The sequence below is a fragment of the Thunnus thynnus genome, chromosome 18 (genome assembly GCF_963924715.1).
Source record: "Thunnus thynnus chromosome 18, fThuThy2.1, whole genome shotgun sequence".
Taxonomy (NCBI): Eukaryota; Metazoa; Chordata; class Actinopteri; order Scombriformes; family Scombridae; genus Thunnus; species Thunnus thynnus.
Window position 1 is genome coordinate 3,451,958 of NC_089534.1, and position 19,744 is coordinate 3,471,701.

Genomic DNA, 19,744 nt, shown 5'->3' on the forward strand with positions numbered 1-19,744 from the left:
CTGAGGTTTGGAGGCATTTTTAGCCTTAAAAAGTTAGCTGATTGTGCAGTTTATTGTGTTGTTATGATCCATACCAGACTTGCAAAAGACATTTATGCAGAGCCAACTTGTGAGCCTGATTCTGTAATACAGTAAGATAAGATTAGATACACTTTATTGTCCCCAACAGGAAATTCGTTTTGAGGTCAAGTGTTGAATACAGCTGAATACACAAAAATACAAAGTACACACAATGTAGGTACATAATCTCCATATGACAGTGAACAGACACATACAAAATACACTATTGTACCTCTAGTATGTAGAGTATACACTATTCCTAAAATGAGCATGGTTTTTGTGGTTTGCAGGTGCAGGAGAATGGTAAAATGGGGCTTTGATTGAAAGTGTTAGAAGTGTAGTTTGGTGGATTTAGGGCACTGTGTAGGAAAAGATTGGAGGATCAGAGATGGGGGATGGGTCTGACTCATTACTCATACTGTACAACACACCTGGAAGATGTTTACTTACGCTGATGGTGCAGAGAGAGATGGTGGAGACCTTGGAATCTGCAAGAGTCAACTGTTTTATTTGTTGTTTTGGACTGTGCGACAATTTGGGAATTTTGTCATCTACCTCTTTAATTTAAAATAGAGTCTCACCTGTCCACATTAAAGGAAAACTCCACTGAATTTACAGATCTTCAAGAGTACTACTGCATATGTGAAAAAAGTTGCAGCTCCAAAGTCTGATAAATTGCTGCAAATGATGACGTTGCATTGAGTGCAGTCCTGGCAAGCAAGCAAGCAAGATAAGCCAAACCTGTTCCCAATGAGGAAACACAGTTGACAACCAGGAACATCCTCATGTTTAAAGTGCAACATGCAGGGTCAGGTGTCTTTGGCTGTGTGCGTATTAGATGGAAGGTAGATTGTTTTGCCGCAAAACAAAAAGTTACTATTTGTAGATTGGTTACATGTTTTTGTTCTTTCAGCAGCATCATCGAGACTTTATTTAACATGAATCTGTCACATATTAAACTATAAACAATGAAATGCTGCTTTAACAACAGTTATAAGCTGTACGAGTTCAGATGAAACTGTCCATAACAGAATAACTTGCTTGCTGGTATGGTTAAAAGTGATAAAAAAAAAAGTAATGAAATAATCCTTTCCCAGTCAAAAAGGCACAGAAATGAGCTTTTTTTGTTTAATTTCCTTTGAGCCACACAACTCAAGGTTCACTAACTAGCTTTTTCTGAAGCTTTCAACTCCACCTTACAGTCCCCAGCTGTTAAAGGCATAGGAAAAAGGTAGTAAGTTGACCTTGAATTACGCCTGTTTTTTTTTCCCAATATCAAGAATGAACTTTAATTCTCAACACAAGTTTTATGTTTGGAGACAGGAAAGCACCTGAAAGCGGTGATAGTGTATGACACAGAGCATCTTATCAACTATACATTCCACCATCGCTCCATCTTTAAGATACATTTATGATTTACTTCTTTTATGAACATTCTTTAACACCCTGTCACACACACAGTGACAAATTCCATGACACTTACTATGATGAGACACTTTTTTCAGTGACCGCCATCTTTTGTTCCCATTCATAAATTCATCACTACTACAATAATCAGAGCTTTGTGTTCTTACACAATAGCTTTACTCCAGTGGGAAATGTACAACTCTCGTTTTGTGGGTGAAATTTTAATTGGAAGTGGAGACTCAGCCATGCAGCCAGGATGTCAATAGCTGGCCTCCGTCCAACTCATTCATACTGTAGGCACGCACACACACACACATACACTCACACATGCTCACACACACACACACACAACCAGTTTTTAGCTTCCTAGACAGCAGCTCTGTAGCTCTAGAAAGGGCGAGTGCTGCAGTGTTGGTGTGTGGCTGCTCGTTAATAATTCAAATGTCAAGTGTTATAGATTTTAGAGTTTTGTCCCATATGGGTATTCCTAACTTAAGGGAAATATTGTGTGCTGACATCAAAATCAACATATGCATTTCTTATGTAGCTGTTGGCTAACAGGATACACAAAATTTAATAAGTAGGAATAAGCAGTGTTTAAACAGGTTTAATCAATAATGACTATTGAGAGCATATCTGGAGAGAGATATCTTGATTGCAATGTTAAGCGTTCATTACATGACAGAGTTTGATAAACCAAAAGCAGTGAAAAGTATGGAGTTTAGAGACTGTCCTCCCACGAAAAATGACACAATAGCTTGTAAATGTCAGTGTCCAGAGCGAGCTATATGTACATTTAAGTGACATCTAGCAGCTTGTAGGAATTATGACAGGAACAGGAGGAAATCTTATGAATCCGATGAAATCAGGGATGAGACAGGAGACCACTGTTCGTTTCCAACCGAGAGTCAAGATAGTAACCGCAAGAGAAACCGTAACTAAGATCATTCCCTAACCTTAACAACCATGTGGTTATTGTTGTAACCATGATGACAAAGGTCGCCTAACTTACCCTAACCGTAGTAACTTCAACCCACACGTGTTTCTCTAACCTTAACAAACTTATTATTTTAACCCAAACTATGACCTTTCCCTAAACCTAACCAGACATTAACCACAGCGTTGTCACATCATAAAAACGTCATTACGTTTTAACAGTGATTTGTAACAATTTTGGAAAGCAAAGATAAATTACGTAGTCCTGCAGGTTACTGCCGAAAGAGGTGGCGGATTAGAAAACACTTCTATGTCAACCTGGAGACCATGGAAAAACAACCTGTTTGGCCGTTTCATTTAGAGAACTTGTTGGAGGTTTATCCTGTTGGCAGCGCTAGAAGAAACGTCATGAGGCCAATAAAATCTAAAGTTTATGAACTTTTGATTTTTTGATGTGTTGTATTGTGTGTAAGTATTTTCTCAGACAGATTGTAAAGATCAAATTTGTGATTTTGGGCTGCTGATATGAATGTGAGAAATGTTTGATATTTTCATTTGATAAATGACTGAAAATGATTAATCGGTTATTAAAAATGCTGTCAAGTGCTAAACTGACCTTTTTTGATTTAAAGAATTGTTCTTTTCTTCTTTTTGTCCTGCTTTACTGCTCTCTTCAAATTAGCATTTTTTTGGATGGATGCTGGCCCAACTTGGCACAGCCCCCGCCAGAGAGTGAAGTAATGGGCTCTGTGGAGTCTGATTGGCTGACAGGGAACTGCCTATGGTGGGCCCATACAAAGGAGCAATCTGGGCTACAAGAGGCTTAAAGCAAACTCCAATCTGAGACTGGACCCCCACTAGTGCACACACACACACACACACACACACATTGCCCTCAGATTGCTTGTTGCTGTCTCCATCACTGATGAAGGAACCCATTCATGCCCGCTGACAAATTACTACTGAAGCATGAGACTAAAGAGACCCCCCATCCCTCTGTCCCTGTCTCTCTCTCTCCATTATAGAGTGTGTGAGACTTGGGTGTGAGAGAATATCACACGGGAGACCGGAGCTATGAAAGGAGCTTTATGTTTATCTGCGCTGACCAACAACACAGTACCGGCAATCATTATTTTTTTCATGTAAATATATTGTAAATGCACTGCCACTGTCACTGTAAATAATAATAACTTTATTTGTTGTATCATTTTTCAAGTATAAGTTACAAAAAGACTAAACTGGGTAGATCAGAGTGAAATAAAACCACATAAAATGCATGAAAAATGTTTTGTGTGTTCTTTGCTTGAACAGCTACAAATGAGAGTAAACAGAATGACTGAGTGAGCATACAGTAATGTTTGTATGCAGAAAAGTGGTCAAGTTAAAAAAATCGGCCTCATTTTCAGTCTCCCAGTACTTTTCTGTCTACCTTTACAATGTACAAAGAGTACAGATTAAGCTTTTTCTTTGCCTTACTAGATCTTTTAATGAGATCAGCAGCACAGTGATTAGGAAGTTATGCTAACACATGATGCAGGGTGGTGAGCGGAGTGTTTTATTTCTAAGAAAGCAACACTTAAACTTGTTACTCAGAGATTAGCAAAATTATATTCCCAATAACTTCCTCTGAAACTGAAATAACAAAAACAAAGATTGATTTTTGTGATTCAAAATCTTGCAGACCTACGTATAACGGCGACTCAGCAACTACAGCACTAATCACTTTTAGTCCAATCCAGACAAGACAAAGGTTGTTTTACACAAAAAGGATTAGTCCAGAGTCCAGAAGGAAGAGGTAACCTACGGTCACAGGCAACTGATGACCTTTCATGTGAGGTAAAGGGATCCTCAAAATTTGTCTGAGTCTGCATTAAAGGATAGGTTCACAAAAGTCTCCTAAAACAACAGTCAGGTGCCTATATGAACACTATGAACACTTAAAGCTGTTTTCATTCCTTCCGTTCATGCTGGCCATTAAAAGAAAACTGCAAGAATGAAATAAAATGAATCAACACGATTCTGGGATACCTGAAAGAGGCCATTGTTTTAACCTTTTAGATGTTAAAAAGGGATTAGATGAGCTGGAACTCTTCTGAAAGGGTAATGGTATTCTGAACCATACACACTCATATGCACACACAGATTCCAGCTCCCCAGGAGAGGGCTGCTCGATGGCTATACTGTCCTGACAGTAATCCTCAGATTAACTGGTTGTGGGGCACCACCAGTCAGCCACCAGACAGCCAGACTGCCAGCCAACTGGAACAAAAGCAGAAATGTATGCAAACCTGAACACGTGGGTCAGTCAGCCAGTCAGAAAGTCGGCCAGTCAGACAGTCTACAAGCCAACCAACCAGGTCCTAATGTTTGTGAAGGCTCAGGATCTGGATCTCCTCTCTGTGACCCTGCAGCAACCGTCTCCTTAGAATTGAAGCCCAAACTTCTTATTTTACTGAGCTGAAAAGTTACTAAGTATATTTACAAAAGTACTGTTACTCAAGTTTCATCTAATACTACTTTATACTTCTGCTGCACTACATTTATTTACAGAAATATTGTAATTTTTACTCCACTACATTTATTTGACAGCTGTATAGTTTATTTTAATACAAAATCGATTAAACTTAACTTAATCAAGCAGTAATTCAAGTTGAAGAAATTAACTCCCCAACCTACAACATTAAAATGCTGCTAATATACAGTGTAATTTCTGCATAATGGGCACTTTAAATACTTCACATTTTGCTTTGTGAATGCATCACTTTTACCTGAAATGGAGTATTTTTACATAGTTGTATTACTACTTTCATCCTTCAAGTTTCTGGCTACTCTTTCCACCTCTTTCACTTTGTAATTGGTGCTCCTTCCTGGTTTGGCATCACATTTACAGGCCAGCTCCAGTTTAACATCTGAAATACAAACTTGCAGCAGGACAACAGAGCTTCAGAAACATGATAAATGATTTGATTTCAGTCAGTATCCTGACACTGTAACAAGTCAGCATGAACAAAGGTATGTCGATCTGTAGAAAGGGTTCTTGGTGCTATTTGGGGTGTCACTCACTCTTATTCTCTATAAATTTAAACAAAATGTCTGCATTTAAAATACTACTTAAAATAGTTTGACCACACAGTTAATACAAGCACAATACGAACCAGCTTTCCATCAGACATATCAAGAGTTAAAAAAAAAACGAGACTAGAGTCAGCAACCAGTTCTGTGGGGCTGCCCTTTTGCACAGTGGTGCTTTGAGCTAAATGCTAACATAAACATGCTAACATGCTCAGAATGATATTGTTAATATGCTGATATTTAGCAGGTATGTTTACTATCTTAGTTTAGTGTGTTAGCATGCTAGCATTTGCTGATACAGTTGAGGCTAATAGGAATATTGTTAGTTTTCCAGGTAACCAAAGTATTTGAGAGATTTTACCTGATGATGGCGCTAGGTGAAAAGTTAAGGAGCCACCAAAGTTATTACAATTCATCTTGAGGGGAACACTCATTTCACTGAGATCTATCTAATGTTTTTTTTTTTAGACATTTAACTCAAAACCACAAATGTGAACCTCCTGGTGGTGCTAGAGGAAAACTCAGGGCATCACCAAAGTCATTAGGATTCATCTGGATAAAATTTTGTGCCATTCCATCAAGAAGATGTTAAGACATTTCACTGTTAGGCTATAACCACAGTCATGAGGAATCCATTCAATAATTGTTGAGATATTTCAGTTTGGACCAATGCGGTGGACCGACAAACCAATCAACGTTGCCATTCATCAAACCAGACCCTTAGTGTGGCCAAAACCCCCCAAAACTAGCATATCAGATGCTGAACAAATGGAACAACCTCACTCTCAAGTTATTTCTAATTGTAAATGCATGGTAATACTATAATATATTGATGGCAATTTGGCTGAAAAGGTTGAACTAACTATATTTAAATGTGGAGTGGACCTTGCACAAGTTGAAAAAGTCAATAAATTGCTGAAACAACAGTAATATCTAGCACCAACCCAAAACCCCTTTCAAAAAACTAGTGTTATAGTGGAGATCTCCCTCTCATTCAAACACACACACACACACACACACACACACAGATTTATTTGCTGTATCTCACTGGCAGGTCAGTAGTTAAATGAAAGCCACTAACAGTGACCTAAGAGATGGATTCAGAGGACTGGGAGCTCTACTGCCGTTACCGTGGAGATGGAGTCCTCTCCATCGCCACCAACTCTGTCTCCATGGTTACATTCTGTCCAGGCACTGAGTGGGGGGAGGCCAGGCTTGGTTGGGATTAATTATGGTAAAAGGGGCACATGAGGGAAAGATTTTAACAAACACAAACTTGCAAAGTACAGATTCACTCAACGAGGCCTAAAGGGAACTTTTTCTAAACTTTTTCTAAACATCTGAATTTTTGGATAATGTGAGCAGTGAATCATGAACATTTCCAAATATGTTCATTATTTCAATTATCTTTACAGTTTTGGCAATTCAGGTAATTCTGAAGGATTTAAGTATTTTTTATGTAGTGTAAATACCAACTTATTAATGTGTGTTATGAGATAAAGGTGTTAAAAATGTGTAGCTTTTGTTACATTGCTTTTTCTCTGGAGAATATTTCCATAAAGACACCGTACTTGTGCCAGACGTTAATTAAAGCAAAAATATGGTTGGTTTACGGCTTCTTGTTGATTTGAATCAATGCATTTTTACACCAAAAAAAAGAGCTGCTAGTGGAGCTTTAAGAGGGCTGTAATCAACAGTTTGGGAGGAGGGCAGAGGGACACAAAAGAGTTGGGAGGTTAGAGGGGCAAATGCTTCAAGTGGTGGCTGAGAAACGAGAGGAGTTTCTGGAAAGTCTGAGCAGGAGAAGAATAAGATGGGGGGGAGCGATGGTGGGAGGGAGCGAAATTGAAGTGAGAGGGTCAGATGAGGTTATTCGCTGTTCCTTTACCTCCCCTGCAGAGACAAACTGGCCTGCACATGCCATTATTAGTGTGGCTTTTAAGTTTAGCAATTTTCTTTTTTATAATCTGCAAAGCAACACTTGCTCTAATAACCTGCCTCTGAAACAGAGAAGGTGATTGAAACACATTCTTTGAATAAACATCTTTATTTGTAGAAAAATAAACAGCAGAATTAACACCAGTGCTCTCTGTGATATGTAATATCTGAAAATGAGCACCATTCATATTTCATTTCTTTGCAAGAGCGCAACACAGTTTCAATTTCATTTGTTCAACAGAAAATTGCCAAAAGTTATCATTCTTATACATTTTACACATTCAAAATGTATTTCTGGTACAATTTATACATTTTCTCTTGGGAATTTTATATTTACCCAAAGCCTTTGTCAATGATAAACTCTTAGTATATAATGTGTGTAAATAATGAGGGTAGTTGCGTTAACATTTACATTAATATTCATCAGATGCTCTTATCCAGAGCAACTTTCTATACCAAGAAGTATTCACAGTTAATCAACACCATTAGCTCAAGTGATGGTCAACATTTGGCAGCAATTAGATCATCCCAGAGATTAAGTGTAATCCATTAGTGCAACAGGGGATACAGGGAATAAACTTGTGTGATGGGTTAAAGAGCTTCAACTCATTCTGTAGAGCAGATTTCTATTTAAAGAGTACACCTTACTCTGTTTCATGAAGTACTCTAATAAGGTTTATCCTGCTAAAAGCTATAGCATAATCAGTTTCCCTTACAGTCTACACCAGGGAACAGAGACTGGATCTGCAGGGCTGCAACTCAATACCATTAAGATAGCAATGATATTTTTATAAAATACTCTGGAGTTGTTATTTGTAGTCTAGATTGCATCTGGATAAGTAAAATATACCAAAAGATACCAAAAACTAAAATCTAAAATTGAATATCACCCGATAAAGAACCAGTTTGGAAAAAAATGTAGAATAATTGCATTTTCTTTTTTTAGATATCACAGTATTTGGCAGCATTAGAAGCTGTTATTTCCCTTTTTATGTTACCTCCATTCAAGTAACAAAATATATAATTTAAAAATATATGACTAAAAAATCTACTTGTAAATGTGACTCTAATGACATTCACTTTAATCAGCATTCATGCTCTCATTTTTTGAAAACAGACTTTTATGGTTGAGGGGTAAAGCTCAATATAATTAAAAATATCTATAATATTTCTTATAGTGTATTGTGTATTTTCTCTATACTGTTGGTTTATGTTGAATTGTGCAATTTGATACCAGAAAGCAAAATCTTGATGAACCAGCTTTGAAAAAAAGAGTAAAAGTAAAACAGTTAATATTTGGGAGCAGCAGAATCAGTGCACAGCAAACACTTTTACATGATGCGAGCATTCAAGTTAATATATAAATCGCTTTTAAGAATAAAAAAAAAAAAACTAAATGTGACAGTTGAGATGAATCCTTTGAGGATCCTTCCTTTTTGGTCCATGTTCATGTGATCATTCTCCCTTTGCGACACATTTGGAGTAGGAGAGTTGGTCTAGGTAGAGTACAGAACACACCTGGGTGACCTTACAGTCTCCTTTACAGGTGATGGTGCTGTTGTAGCTGACCATGTAGTGACTGAAATACTTGTCAAAGGCTTTGGTCTGTGGCAGCCTGAAGCTCAGGCCCAGCTGGAGGAGGCTTTGTGGCTGGAGGTCAGTCAGTCCAAAAGCCTCAGTCATGATATATTCAAGTCTCCAGTCAGATCTTTGTTTCTCATTGGCTTCCGTCAGATTCAAATAGTACTGCCAGATATCCTTCAGAGAAAGAGAAAAGCACCAAAAGAGAGAGAGAGGAGAAAGAATACGTCTTTGAGTCTATTTGAATGCTAAAAACAGTTTTTGTGTTGTGATTGACACCGTGATTAATCATCAAGAGAGACTTTTTCATCCATCTTTGATCAGGAAGATAAAAGGTAGAGTAGGTGTTTGAGTGCAGGACATTTTTAGTTTGACCTGAATTTGTCAATAAACTTTCTAGCTTAAGCAGTTTTCATCTGTCTTCTCTTCAAACTGTGAAGTAAAAATCACAGAAACCTCTTGGGATCTCACTAGTAGCCTCACCTCTCAGATTTTACTTTGCCGCTTATTATCATGCAACAAATGATTACATGATAATAAGCTCTCCTTAATGTTTTAATGGTTGAATTGATGGTCTTCTGTATGTGAGAGTTTCATTTTGTGTACTTTGGGTTGCAGGCTATTGTCTATGGTTTGAGCTTGGCTCCTTTGGTCCAGTGAATTTTGTGGCTGAATGGAAGCAAATCCCCTCAGCCAGGTTCAAAGGTTTTGTAGAAAACCTTCCCAAAAGAATGGAGGCTGTTTTAGCTGCAGATTAATGCCCATGGTGACAAAATTGAAATTACATGTTCAAAAATTACAACTGGGTCTAAAATTTGGGTGTCCACAAACATTTGGCCACACAGTGTACCTTAGCTTTTCTGTGCAACTATACACTGTATTTTTGTAAGATTTTCCAATTAAAGCTGCATAGGTTCTAGGCAGATCTGTAGAAGTATCATGATTCCATGAATGCAGGCTAACTTGCCTCCTGGCTAATACTGCTTGCATGCTGATTAAACAGAGAGCACATGATATGTGATAAACATTAAGCTGGTTGTGTAGCAGTAGGCTCCTTACCAACATAGCGTAGTCCTTGGTGTTGTACAAGTACATGCGGAGAGCTGGGTTGTTAGAGTAGGGCTCCAAAACATGTTTGATTGGTGTAACGGCCGGTGACACAAAAAGAGAATTCACTGGTTTACCTACAGAACAAGCAAGTGAGAATTATATATCTCTATGAGAAAGTGTGTAATAATACAAGAGGAAAATAGAGAATAATTCTATTTGACAAAATGGTGAGTGTACTCAGGTTGTAAATGTGTGTCCTGAATCACTTTCCATCTAGCTTCATTAAAAAAGGTTTTCAACTGCCTGTCAGCAGATCTATTTTGTTGATCTTGTTAATATGATTAATTTACAGTACGGCCAGATTAGGAACAAAAAGTAATCTGGATTTGACTAACACAAGCAATTTCTTACCCGCTGTTGTTGCCTGGTACATCTGGAAAAGCTAGTCAACGTGCATTTGACAGATTACTTGTACAAAACCAAATTTTTTTTAGAAGTTCTTCTATGGGTTTGACCAATTATCTATCTGTTATCTATTACTGAAATTGCTCTGTCGGTAGTTATGAATGTTCTCAGAACTGAGAATTATATTAAATAAACTGTGAATTCTTTTACAAAACTCTTTTAATCTGTTTACATCTGGACTGGTGCAGAATTCATTTGTTTCCTATCAGTCAGACTGCAGTGCTTTTGTCACAGTCCAAACTAAACAGTCCAAATGGAGTGCCACAAGGCTCAAATCTAGGTCCTCTACTTTTTACTTTATATTTGTTAATTCTAGGGGGTATCATTTGTAATTACGATGTTGATTTTCAGTGCTATGCAGATGACATGCAAATTTATGATTACTGCTAGAGCAGCATTTTTAGCAATTACATTGTAAGCCTGCTTTTGTCTTTACTTTATCTGTAATTCATTATCTTGGAGATTTTCTCTGCAACATTTTTTTTTACTTCCCACTTTACACTGTAGGTTGTAAATCTATTCTATTTTGGTGTTATTCTGTATTTTCACAAATTTGCTTCATAAACAGCTGAAGATAAATTCTCCAGAGCCATGACAGAGTTTCATATGTATCTACACAAGGGTCACACCAGGGACATGTTATCATAGCTTAGCATAGTTACTCTTTGTTGCGAGTATAACACAGAGACACAGCAAGAGAAAGGGTAATTGGAGGAGGCCATTTTGATATATAATTTCTACTTAAGTGTTGTGTCCACTTCAGATGGTAAAATCAAGTTTGATTGGACATGATCAAAGTTACATTAACCACATTTTTGTACAGGATTGAAGAATTACAGCTTGTGATTGTACCTTTCTGGTCCAGCAGCACCATGATGCTGTCTCGATGGGTGTGGCCATAGAAATGTCCAGCAACAACATGATTGTACTCCCTAAAGATGCTGACCAGCCTCTCGTTGTGGATCTCTCTCATAGCAGTGATGTTTCTGGCAAAGGGCAGGTAACCCACTGGGACATGGGCTATGATGTAGACCTAGAGCAAAGAGTAAGACACATTTAAATCTCAGCAGCTCTTTTGGACAAACAGAAGTAAAACTTTCAGGATTACTGACAATGACAAACAGTGGAGGGGTGTGGACACTTACTTAGCCTTTTGATTTATATGTGAGAAAAAAACTATTGTTTAAAGATCTCGAATTATGATCATTTATTTGACAATGATATACTGACACATGCAGCACTTTAAGGCAAGTCAAAGGTCAGGATTTAGGACATAAAGACAGAAATTTTGATACCTTCTCCAGGCTCTGAGCAGCACTCTCCAGAGTTTTCTCCAGCCATTCAAACTGTCCAGCAGGGTCAGTCATGTTAACTGTGACTTTATTAGGACTGTAGTAGAGGATCGTATTGAGACTAACTACCCGCAAACCAGGTTTTACCAGCTGAGAGTAGAAACCGCCTGTAGATATAGAACACAGCACAATATAAAGCTTGATGCTGACATGATGATAACCTTAGATTATGTCAGCACAACATGCTACATGCTAAGCATTAGAATATTACACCAACATACTGAATACCTAAGATGGTAAATGTTACATGCTAAATATCAACATGCTAACAAACAACAGTTCTTATGTATACTATTTGTATAAATGTATACTATTTGTAGGCCTAACATGCTAACATTAGCATACAGCTCAAACCTGACAAAGTACCAATCATGAAAGTTATACCAAGTTAAACAAAGATAAAACTGACAAGTGTCAGGATATGCTACAACTTGCCTTATGTTAATGACTCTACATGTCACAAATATACTAATTAACCCATTTGCATCAAAGTTCGATGTTGTACTGAATGTGTTCTATTATGAATAGTAATTCATACGCAAAATCAGCAACATGACTGGTTTTCCCCCTTCCTCATTTCTTGATGCTGGAATTTCACAGTTTGCAGAAGTCTGTACTAATATACTGTATATCCTGTATGTCACGTAATTTTGGAATCACAGTAATCAGTCACATTTTTTAAATAATACAGCTGCAATGTGGCAAAGTTTAGGAGGCTTAAAGGGCACATATTATGCTTTTTTTGTGGTTTTCTTTTATTTATATTTTGTTATGATGTCAGATGTCTATGTTAAACATGGTAAAAGTTCTAAAACTTGCAGTCAATGCATGTAAAAATGCTCCCTTCAAGTCAAAAGCCAGGGCTTCAGCCTGCTCTGAAGGCTTCATTTGCAAAGTTACCTCTACTTCCTCCTTGTGATTATGTCACGCATGGCCATAAGCTAGAATATAAATATAGAGCTGGAAATGTGCATGATATGTCCCCTTTAAACTAATTTGACAGAAGCACCCTGACACTGCTGGTAGCTGACATAGTAACACATCACCTTGTGAAAGCGTGAGCAGAGCTTCAGTCTGCAGCCAGGGTGCCCACAGCTGGGCAGCAGCCTTGTAGATGGCATTAGTGGAGGTCATCATCTGGTCCTAAAAGCAACGGTTCAAATATGTAACTGTGTCTCAGATAAATTCCCAGAATTATAATGCGTTCTTAATATTCAATCGTTTCAAAATTAGAGCAATCTACTTTATATTAGAGTTTGACTGATATCAGTTTACAAATATTGCTATTTCATTAAAGTAAGTCATTTAGTTGGTGTCATCCACCATCATGACTGAGGCTCTATTCAAACAACCACTAGTCAGTATTTTTATTTTTGGTATTAATGTCATATGATCAAATGCTGCATTTACAGGCTCAGCAAAAATAACAATCTCATATACAGTATATCTCAAATACTATTAATATAGTATATTCATGAATATTGTTACAAAATGTCACCCAACCACCTGAATATGTCAAACTGTTTGTGACTGAGAGTCTGTGTATAAGAAAAGCTTCCCTCCGTCCCTTATTCCTGTAAAAGACGGCAGTAAAGAGTCATGCTAAGGTCAAGCTGTCATATCATGTGCTACACCCTACAGTCATTTGTCTTACGTATACGTCATCCTTTTCTTCAGCAAAGCTTGAGACACTGCATGCTGTTGTAACAGTATGTGAGGAAAGTACCTGTGGCCAGTAGTCATGGTTTCCCAGAGCCGGATAGACAGTCATGTTTGGAAAGTGTTGTCTGATGCTCTGAGTCATATTACTGATGACCTGGATCACTGTTTCTGTAGAAAGCTCATCCACAGGCACATGTGGTGGACTGTCACTGGGGGAGAAGAGAAAAAAGATGCAATATTACCAACCCAAGCAAATTTAACCACATACTGTAGGTAAATAGAATGAATATTGTACGTTTATTTTAATACCTTCAGAATCAAGACAATGCAGTTGTCTTAGTAGTAGGAGGTAGTGACTAGCTGCAGGTGAATGGCATTTACAGTACAATGAATGTTCTAAATTCTTGTTCCAGTTGTTAATTTTACTGTATTTCTATTCACATGCTGCTTAATAACAAGAGAGTGTAAGAGAAGGGGTTAACATCTGAAACTAGCATAATGTTAATGCAAACTCAGTGCATTTTATAGCTGCTTTGCATAGTTTCAGATTTTGGGAAGTACACTTGTTTGCTTTTTTGCCAAGAGTCTGGGGGAGAAGAGAAAAAAGATGCAATATTACCAACCCAAGCAAATTTAACCACATACTGTAGGTAAATAGTATGAATATTGTACGTTTATTTTAATACCTTCAGAATCAAGACAATGCAGTTGTTTTAGTAGTAGGAGGTAGTGACTAGCTGCAGGTGAATGGCATTTACAGTACAATGAATGTTCTAAATTCTTGTTCCAGTTGTTAATTTTACTGTATTTCTATTCACTTGCAGTAATTGACTTGCTAATTACATCATGATCTGAGCAGCTTTTGTTGTTTTCATGGTTTTCTCTGCTTCACTCTACAACTGTCTGCCTTTATTTGTTTTTCGAAACACCTAAAACAGTTAAAAAAGATACAAATAAACGAGTAGAAGAAGGACATGGACAACATGCTGCTTAATAACAAGAGAGTGTAAGAGAAGGGGTTAACATCTGAAACTAGCATAATGTTAATGCAAACTCAGTGCATTTTATAGCTGCTTTGCATAGTTTCAGATTTTGGGAAGTACACTTGTTTGCTTTCTTGCCGAGAGTCAGATGAGAGGAAGATAAATCTTTCATGCCTGTGTGTACAGAGGGAAACATCTAACCTGGCTCTGTCCAAAGTTCAAAAATACGTCTACCAACACCTCTAAAGCTCATCTGTACACAACCAGAAATGTAAAAACAGCTACTAACAATACTTAACACACAAACAGGAGAGTGATATCAATCTTCTCATCCAAATATAAGTGTATTTTCCAAATTGTCAGATTATTCCTTTATACGTGACTGTGAAGGTAGAGAAACAGCAGTAACTCATAGGTTATAGTCACAGAGTAGCTTAGTTACTCCACCACAAGTCAGCTGTACCAGTAGAAACCAGGGAAACCCTGATTTTTTAACACCACTGTATTTCCTGTTCATAAAATCACAGTTGTAGACAGTTTTTTTATACTCTCGGTAGAGCTGAACTGTCCAATATTACAGACATGATGTGAATTCCCCTCCACAATGGACTTCCCCTTTAAGTCTAAAGGCAAACTCGTGCTACAAAACCCAATAACAATAGAATAACTTACTTACTGTGCAAGCAAAAATCTGCTTGCACAGCAACTTAATCTTCTCCCCCAGGGAGTCTTTTCAAGTTTTAAGTGGCAAGGCGTTCTTCTAACCACATTTAATAAGCCTGTGAATTCCTGGCTTAGCTGATTAGCTTCAGATTAATAGAGAGCTGTATAGAAGTACCACTGCTGCGACTGATGCTTACAGCTACGATTACACTTACACAGTAATGAACATTATAGTTTCCACTTCCCACAGAGAATGTAGCAACTCTTTAAAGGCAAGTGGATAACTCTTACTCGTCTTTCAAGACCTGGTGATTCAGTGATCAAGTGAGTCCTCAGGACTTTATTCACTTGTGACTGTCGGTCTTGTGCCCACTCCATCTCTAATGATGGCAACCTGCTAAGTACTAAAATATACAAAGAACTTCAAGTATGATTAAAGGCAGAGCATCAAATCCAGAATTATAAGACTTATTTTATCAATTCCTTACCGAAATCATCATTAGCAGACTGCTTCTAAAGAGCAGAACTCACTCATTTCTGGTACTGCAGCAACGATGCAATCTACTCCCTGCCATTCATATACTTAACAGTTAATAGCAACAATTAATCAATAGTGGGAACAATCATTAGTTACAGCCATACGCCCACTAACTTCTGAGATTGTGCATATACAAATTAAGACAATTCTGTTATTATGAACATTTCATGGGTAAGATCCATTGGATATTAACCCAAAAACCACAAGGATGACTATAAAGTAAACTGAAATCATGAAGTTATCATGCTCAGCAGACTTAAAAGAGGGAAGTGACACTTCTGCTTGCTGATACTCACAAAAAACACACAGTACTGTACTGTGCTTTACTGAACCTCAGTGACTATTACATACATTCAGTCTCCTAAAACAAACAAATTCATCACCTCATCCCCTAATCTCATATACTGAGACTTAAGGTGTGTTCAGATGTGAATTTTAGAGGCAGTGCGAAGAAACAAGTGGACTCAAAGAGCTGTGAGTTTGTCCTGGGTGGCATGAATGAACTGAAGGGAATGGGAGTCCCTCCATGTTGAAAATGTTTCAACTTGAGCAAAAAGTTCAAATGAGTTGATACATGAACACGCACATCAAAAAACATTGCAAAAATGTTGGTTTTGTATGCTGTAACTACCTGCAGCTAACATCTGTGCAGCTGCTACATTGGCTGTTTGGGGCGAATAAACTCAATAAAACAAAAACACTCCAGCAGTCAAATTTGTGCAAATAAAGCAAAGACCAAAAATGTGTCTTACATTTAATCTGAACACAATTTAAGAGTCAACAGCCATGCTAGCGGCTTTGTGAGGCTGCTGAGTCGGAGCATTGTTTTGAGCTAAATGCTAATCTCTGTATGCTAACATGCTCATAGCAGTTAGCAGGTATGATGCCAAACTAAGGTTGTAAACACAGAAAATGTTCACAATCTTAGTTTGGATCCATGCTAACTTGGGAGCTAACAATTGTTTTCATTATCCATTATTATTGATTAATCTGTTGATTATTTTCTCAATTAACTGATTAGTTGTTTGGTTCAGAGAATGTCAGAAAATGGTAAAAAATGTCAATCACAGAGCCCAAGATGACGTCTTCGATATTCAGATTGCTGTCATAAAGGACTAAAGCCACCAGAAAATTCACATTTAAGAAGCTGGAATCAGAGATTTTTTTTCTTAAAACTGAAATGATTTATCATTTATCAAAATATTTGGCAGCTATTCAATTAATCGACTAATCGTTGCAGCTCTGATACTAATATTATACAGCTGAGGTTGGAGATGTCATTAGTTTTGCAGCATTTGGTCAAAAACCAAAGTTGGACAACTTGTAAATTTGACCTTATGGTGGTGCTACATGAAAAGTCAGGTGATCACCAAAGTGATAATAATTCATCCAGTGGGGGACATGAATGTCTGTATCAACTTTGATGGTTATTCATTTAGTAGATGTGGAGATACTTTACTGGAAATTTCAAACTTTGACCTGTTGGTGGCGCTTGATGAAACATCAAGGGACCACCAATGTCGGTACAAAAATATATATCAAATATTTTATAAGATACTTCCGTCTGGATCAACCAACCAACTGTCTTAAGAGCACTGACACCAGCATGGATAAAAACGAACAACCCTACAATATTCCCATGAGGAAGTGAGGAACCATCAAGAATAACCTCATTTCACAGAAATGTCCTCCATCTAAATGTCAAAAACCTCAAAGTGGCTTTGACAAAGAGGTACAGGACAGACACACACACACACACACACACACACACACACACACACACACACACACACACACACACATGTACAAAGAGAACAACAGAACTGCTATAAGAAAACAGGATGTGAAACTACTGTAAAGCTGCCAGCACTGATTTTATGAGCTGATTCGGCACATCACTGATTATTTTCTTGCGACAAACGTCTCGTTATTCAGTATTTGGCCACGACTTTTGGCAGCAAAAGAAGCCAAAGAAGGAGAAGAACATAACATCTTCCTCCATCATTATCCCTTCCCCTCATCACTGACCCGGTCCATATGATGAAGTCCTGCGGCTGCGTGAGCTCTGCCATGTGTTTGAAGGCTGACTGGATGAGGCTGTATGGGGAGTCACACAGGAAGTCCCCGTACACGCCGGCGTGGGTGGCGGGGGCTCCTTTGGAGGAGAAGCACACCTTGGTGGGATCTTGGGCCAGGTGGTAGGTGGGGTCCAGGTGGAGGTCGGTGATGTGCCAAAACCTGCCTGAATGAGAAGAAGGTATGAAATGTTTACAGAGAGGAATGACAGCTAAATGACTAAGAAGTGGAAAAAAAGGTCTAATATGTGTTTTTAGTCAGATACACACGACTACAACTAAATGTATCTGTGCATAGGTGGAGAATCTGCACATTTAGAGAAAATGTGTGTATTTCATGTCACACAAATGCAAAAATACAACTGCCCATAAGACTATATTTTGCCTTTATATCCCAAATTAAATTCAAGACATTTTTGAAATACATAAATAAAATATTGATCAAATTATTCAATTAAATAGCGCTTTTTAGTTAGGCTATTTGAGACTAAAGGGTTAAATGTATCATATATAGAATGATACAGCACCGTCCACTGTATAATTTAGATGGTAAGTTTCTTTTCGTGATAGTTTTCCTGTTTGCATTTAGTTTATTTTTATGCTTTTAAAATGCTTAGGCCTATCTTTGATGTTTTTTCCTGTTTGCTGAAGTTAAGACATTAAAACCATTAAAACACCTTTTTAATCTTACTGTTGCCTTTGTGTTTTTAATGAACTAATAAAAGAAAATAAAAGAAACCATCATCACCATTAGACCCATGTATACAGGAGACTGTGATTCTCAGGAAAGACGTTTCTGGCTGAACTCCGTTCAAAAATCCGTCAATTCCCAAGTTTTAGATCATCAGCAAACAAAGAAAAACTTTCAAAGAAAGTTTGACAACCTAATACAAATCCACCATGTCTTTGGGTGAATTCGGCGTGATAAACATGAACCAATCAGCAGCACGTTGTTAGAAAATATCGATCCTATTAGAGTTGACTCTCACTGTTTAGTGAAAGCAGATAAACCACCAGTATTAACTCACACTATACATGTTCCCCTTGTAGTTCTGACAGTGGTGACAGGAGGCCGATCCGATCCGCTTGACATTCAACAGAATTGTCTTTTTTAAGCGGGAGATCCCGGAGGTTTGACTCACCTGTGCCCGGCAGGTAGGCGCCTCCTGTGGGAGCCGCCGCCAGCGGAGCCGCGCAGCACAGCAGCACCACAAAACACCGCAGCTGCACCATGATGTGTGTGTTCATACAGACAGTAAACACTGTATCACACACCCCAACATATATGTAGCTGACCACGGCAGGCCATTCTCCTGTGAAATAAACAGGAAGTACAATGGTCAGCTGGTCATGTGACTCGCAGTGTTGTGAAGCACAGAGGGAGGAGGAGGAGGAGGAGGGACGGAGGGAGGCGGGGAGTTTGTTCCATAGAAATATATTTACTCAGAAAATGCACTTATGTACAACACTGAGGTACTTGTACTTGCATATTTCCATTTCATACCACTTTATACTTTTACAGCAACTCAGAAGAAACGTTGTTCTTTTTATTCTACATTAAGTAAATTAAGCTTTCATACAAAACATGTGATGATCTTATAATAGTATAATGTATGAGCTACTTCACAGACAGATGCTGCTTACAAATGAATGAATGTACCAGTAGTAACAGTAAGGTGATGATATTATAGGCTGTGTAATAGTACAACACATTTATGGAATTTACAAATACAATAGATCAAAATAAAGTGCAACCATTTGCATTCCTCATTGCTGTATATATCTATCTATATATGTGTGTGTGTGTGTGTGTGTGTGTGTGTGTGTGTGTGTGTGTGTGTATAAACAAAGTTCACAATATACAAAAAGAATATGGACTTTGCCTACTCTGCACATCTGTGTTTTAACATTTTTATTGTTTTTATTCTTTTAAATATGCTCATTGTGTTCTATTATTTAAGG

The 19,744-nt window shown here is 37.8% G+C and overlaps 1 protein-coding gene across 1 annotated transcript; it reads right to left on the reverse strand.

The window, feature by feature from the left end:
* Positions 1 to 7,627: 7,627 nt before the first annotated feature.
* smpdl3a (sphingomyelin phosphodiesterase acid like 3A) lies at positions 7,628 to 19,118 on the reverse strand. The gene is made up of 8 exons (XM_067572428.1): positions 18,925 to 19,118; positions 17,736 to 17,949; positions 13,588 to 13,732; positions 12,908 to 13,004; positions 11,805 to 11,968; positions 11,362 to 11,542; positions 10,054 to 10,178; positions 7,628 to 9,171 (listed from the first exon to the last, which is right to left on the reverse strand). Exons 1-8 carry the CDS (start codon positions 19,028 to 19,030, stop codon positions 8,869 to 8,871), a joined length of 1,335 nt encoding a protein of 444 aa, XP_067428529.1. The 5' UTR covers positions 19,031 to 19,118; the 3' UTR covers positions 7,628 to 8,868.
* Between the last annotated feature and the right edge of the window lie 626 nt (positions 19,119 to 19,744).

Excerpts from the sequence above, each read along its gene's own strand:
- smpdl3a (XM_067572428.1), bottom strand. The coding sequence starts at position 19,030 with ATGAACACACACATCATGGTGCAGCTGCGGTGTTTTGTGGTGCTGCTG. Across the intron at positions 13,733-17,735 it reads GACTTCATCATATGGACCGG|TGACAGTCCACCACATGTGC; the intron begins GTCAGTGATGAG and ends CTTCTCCCCCAG. Across the intron at positions 11,969-12,907 it reads TCTGCTCACGCTTTCACAAG|GCGGTTTCTACTCTCAGCTG; the intron begins GTGATGTGTTAC and ends CTATATCTACAG.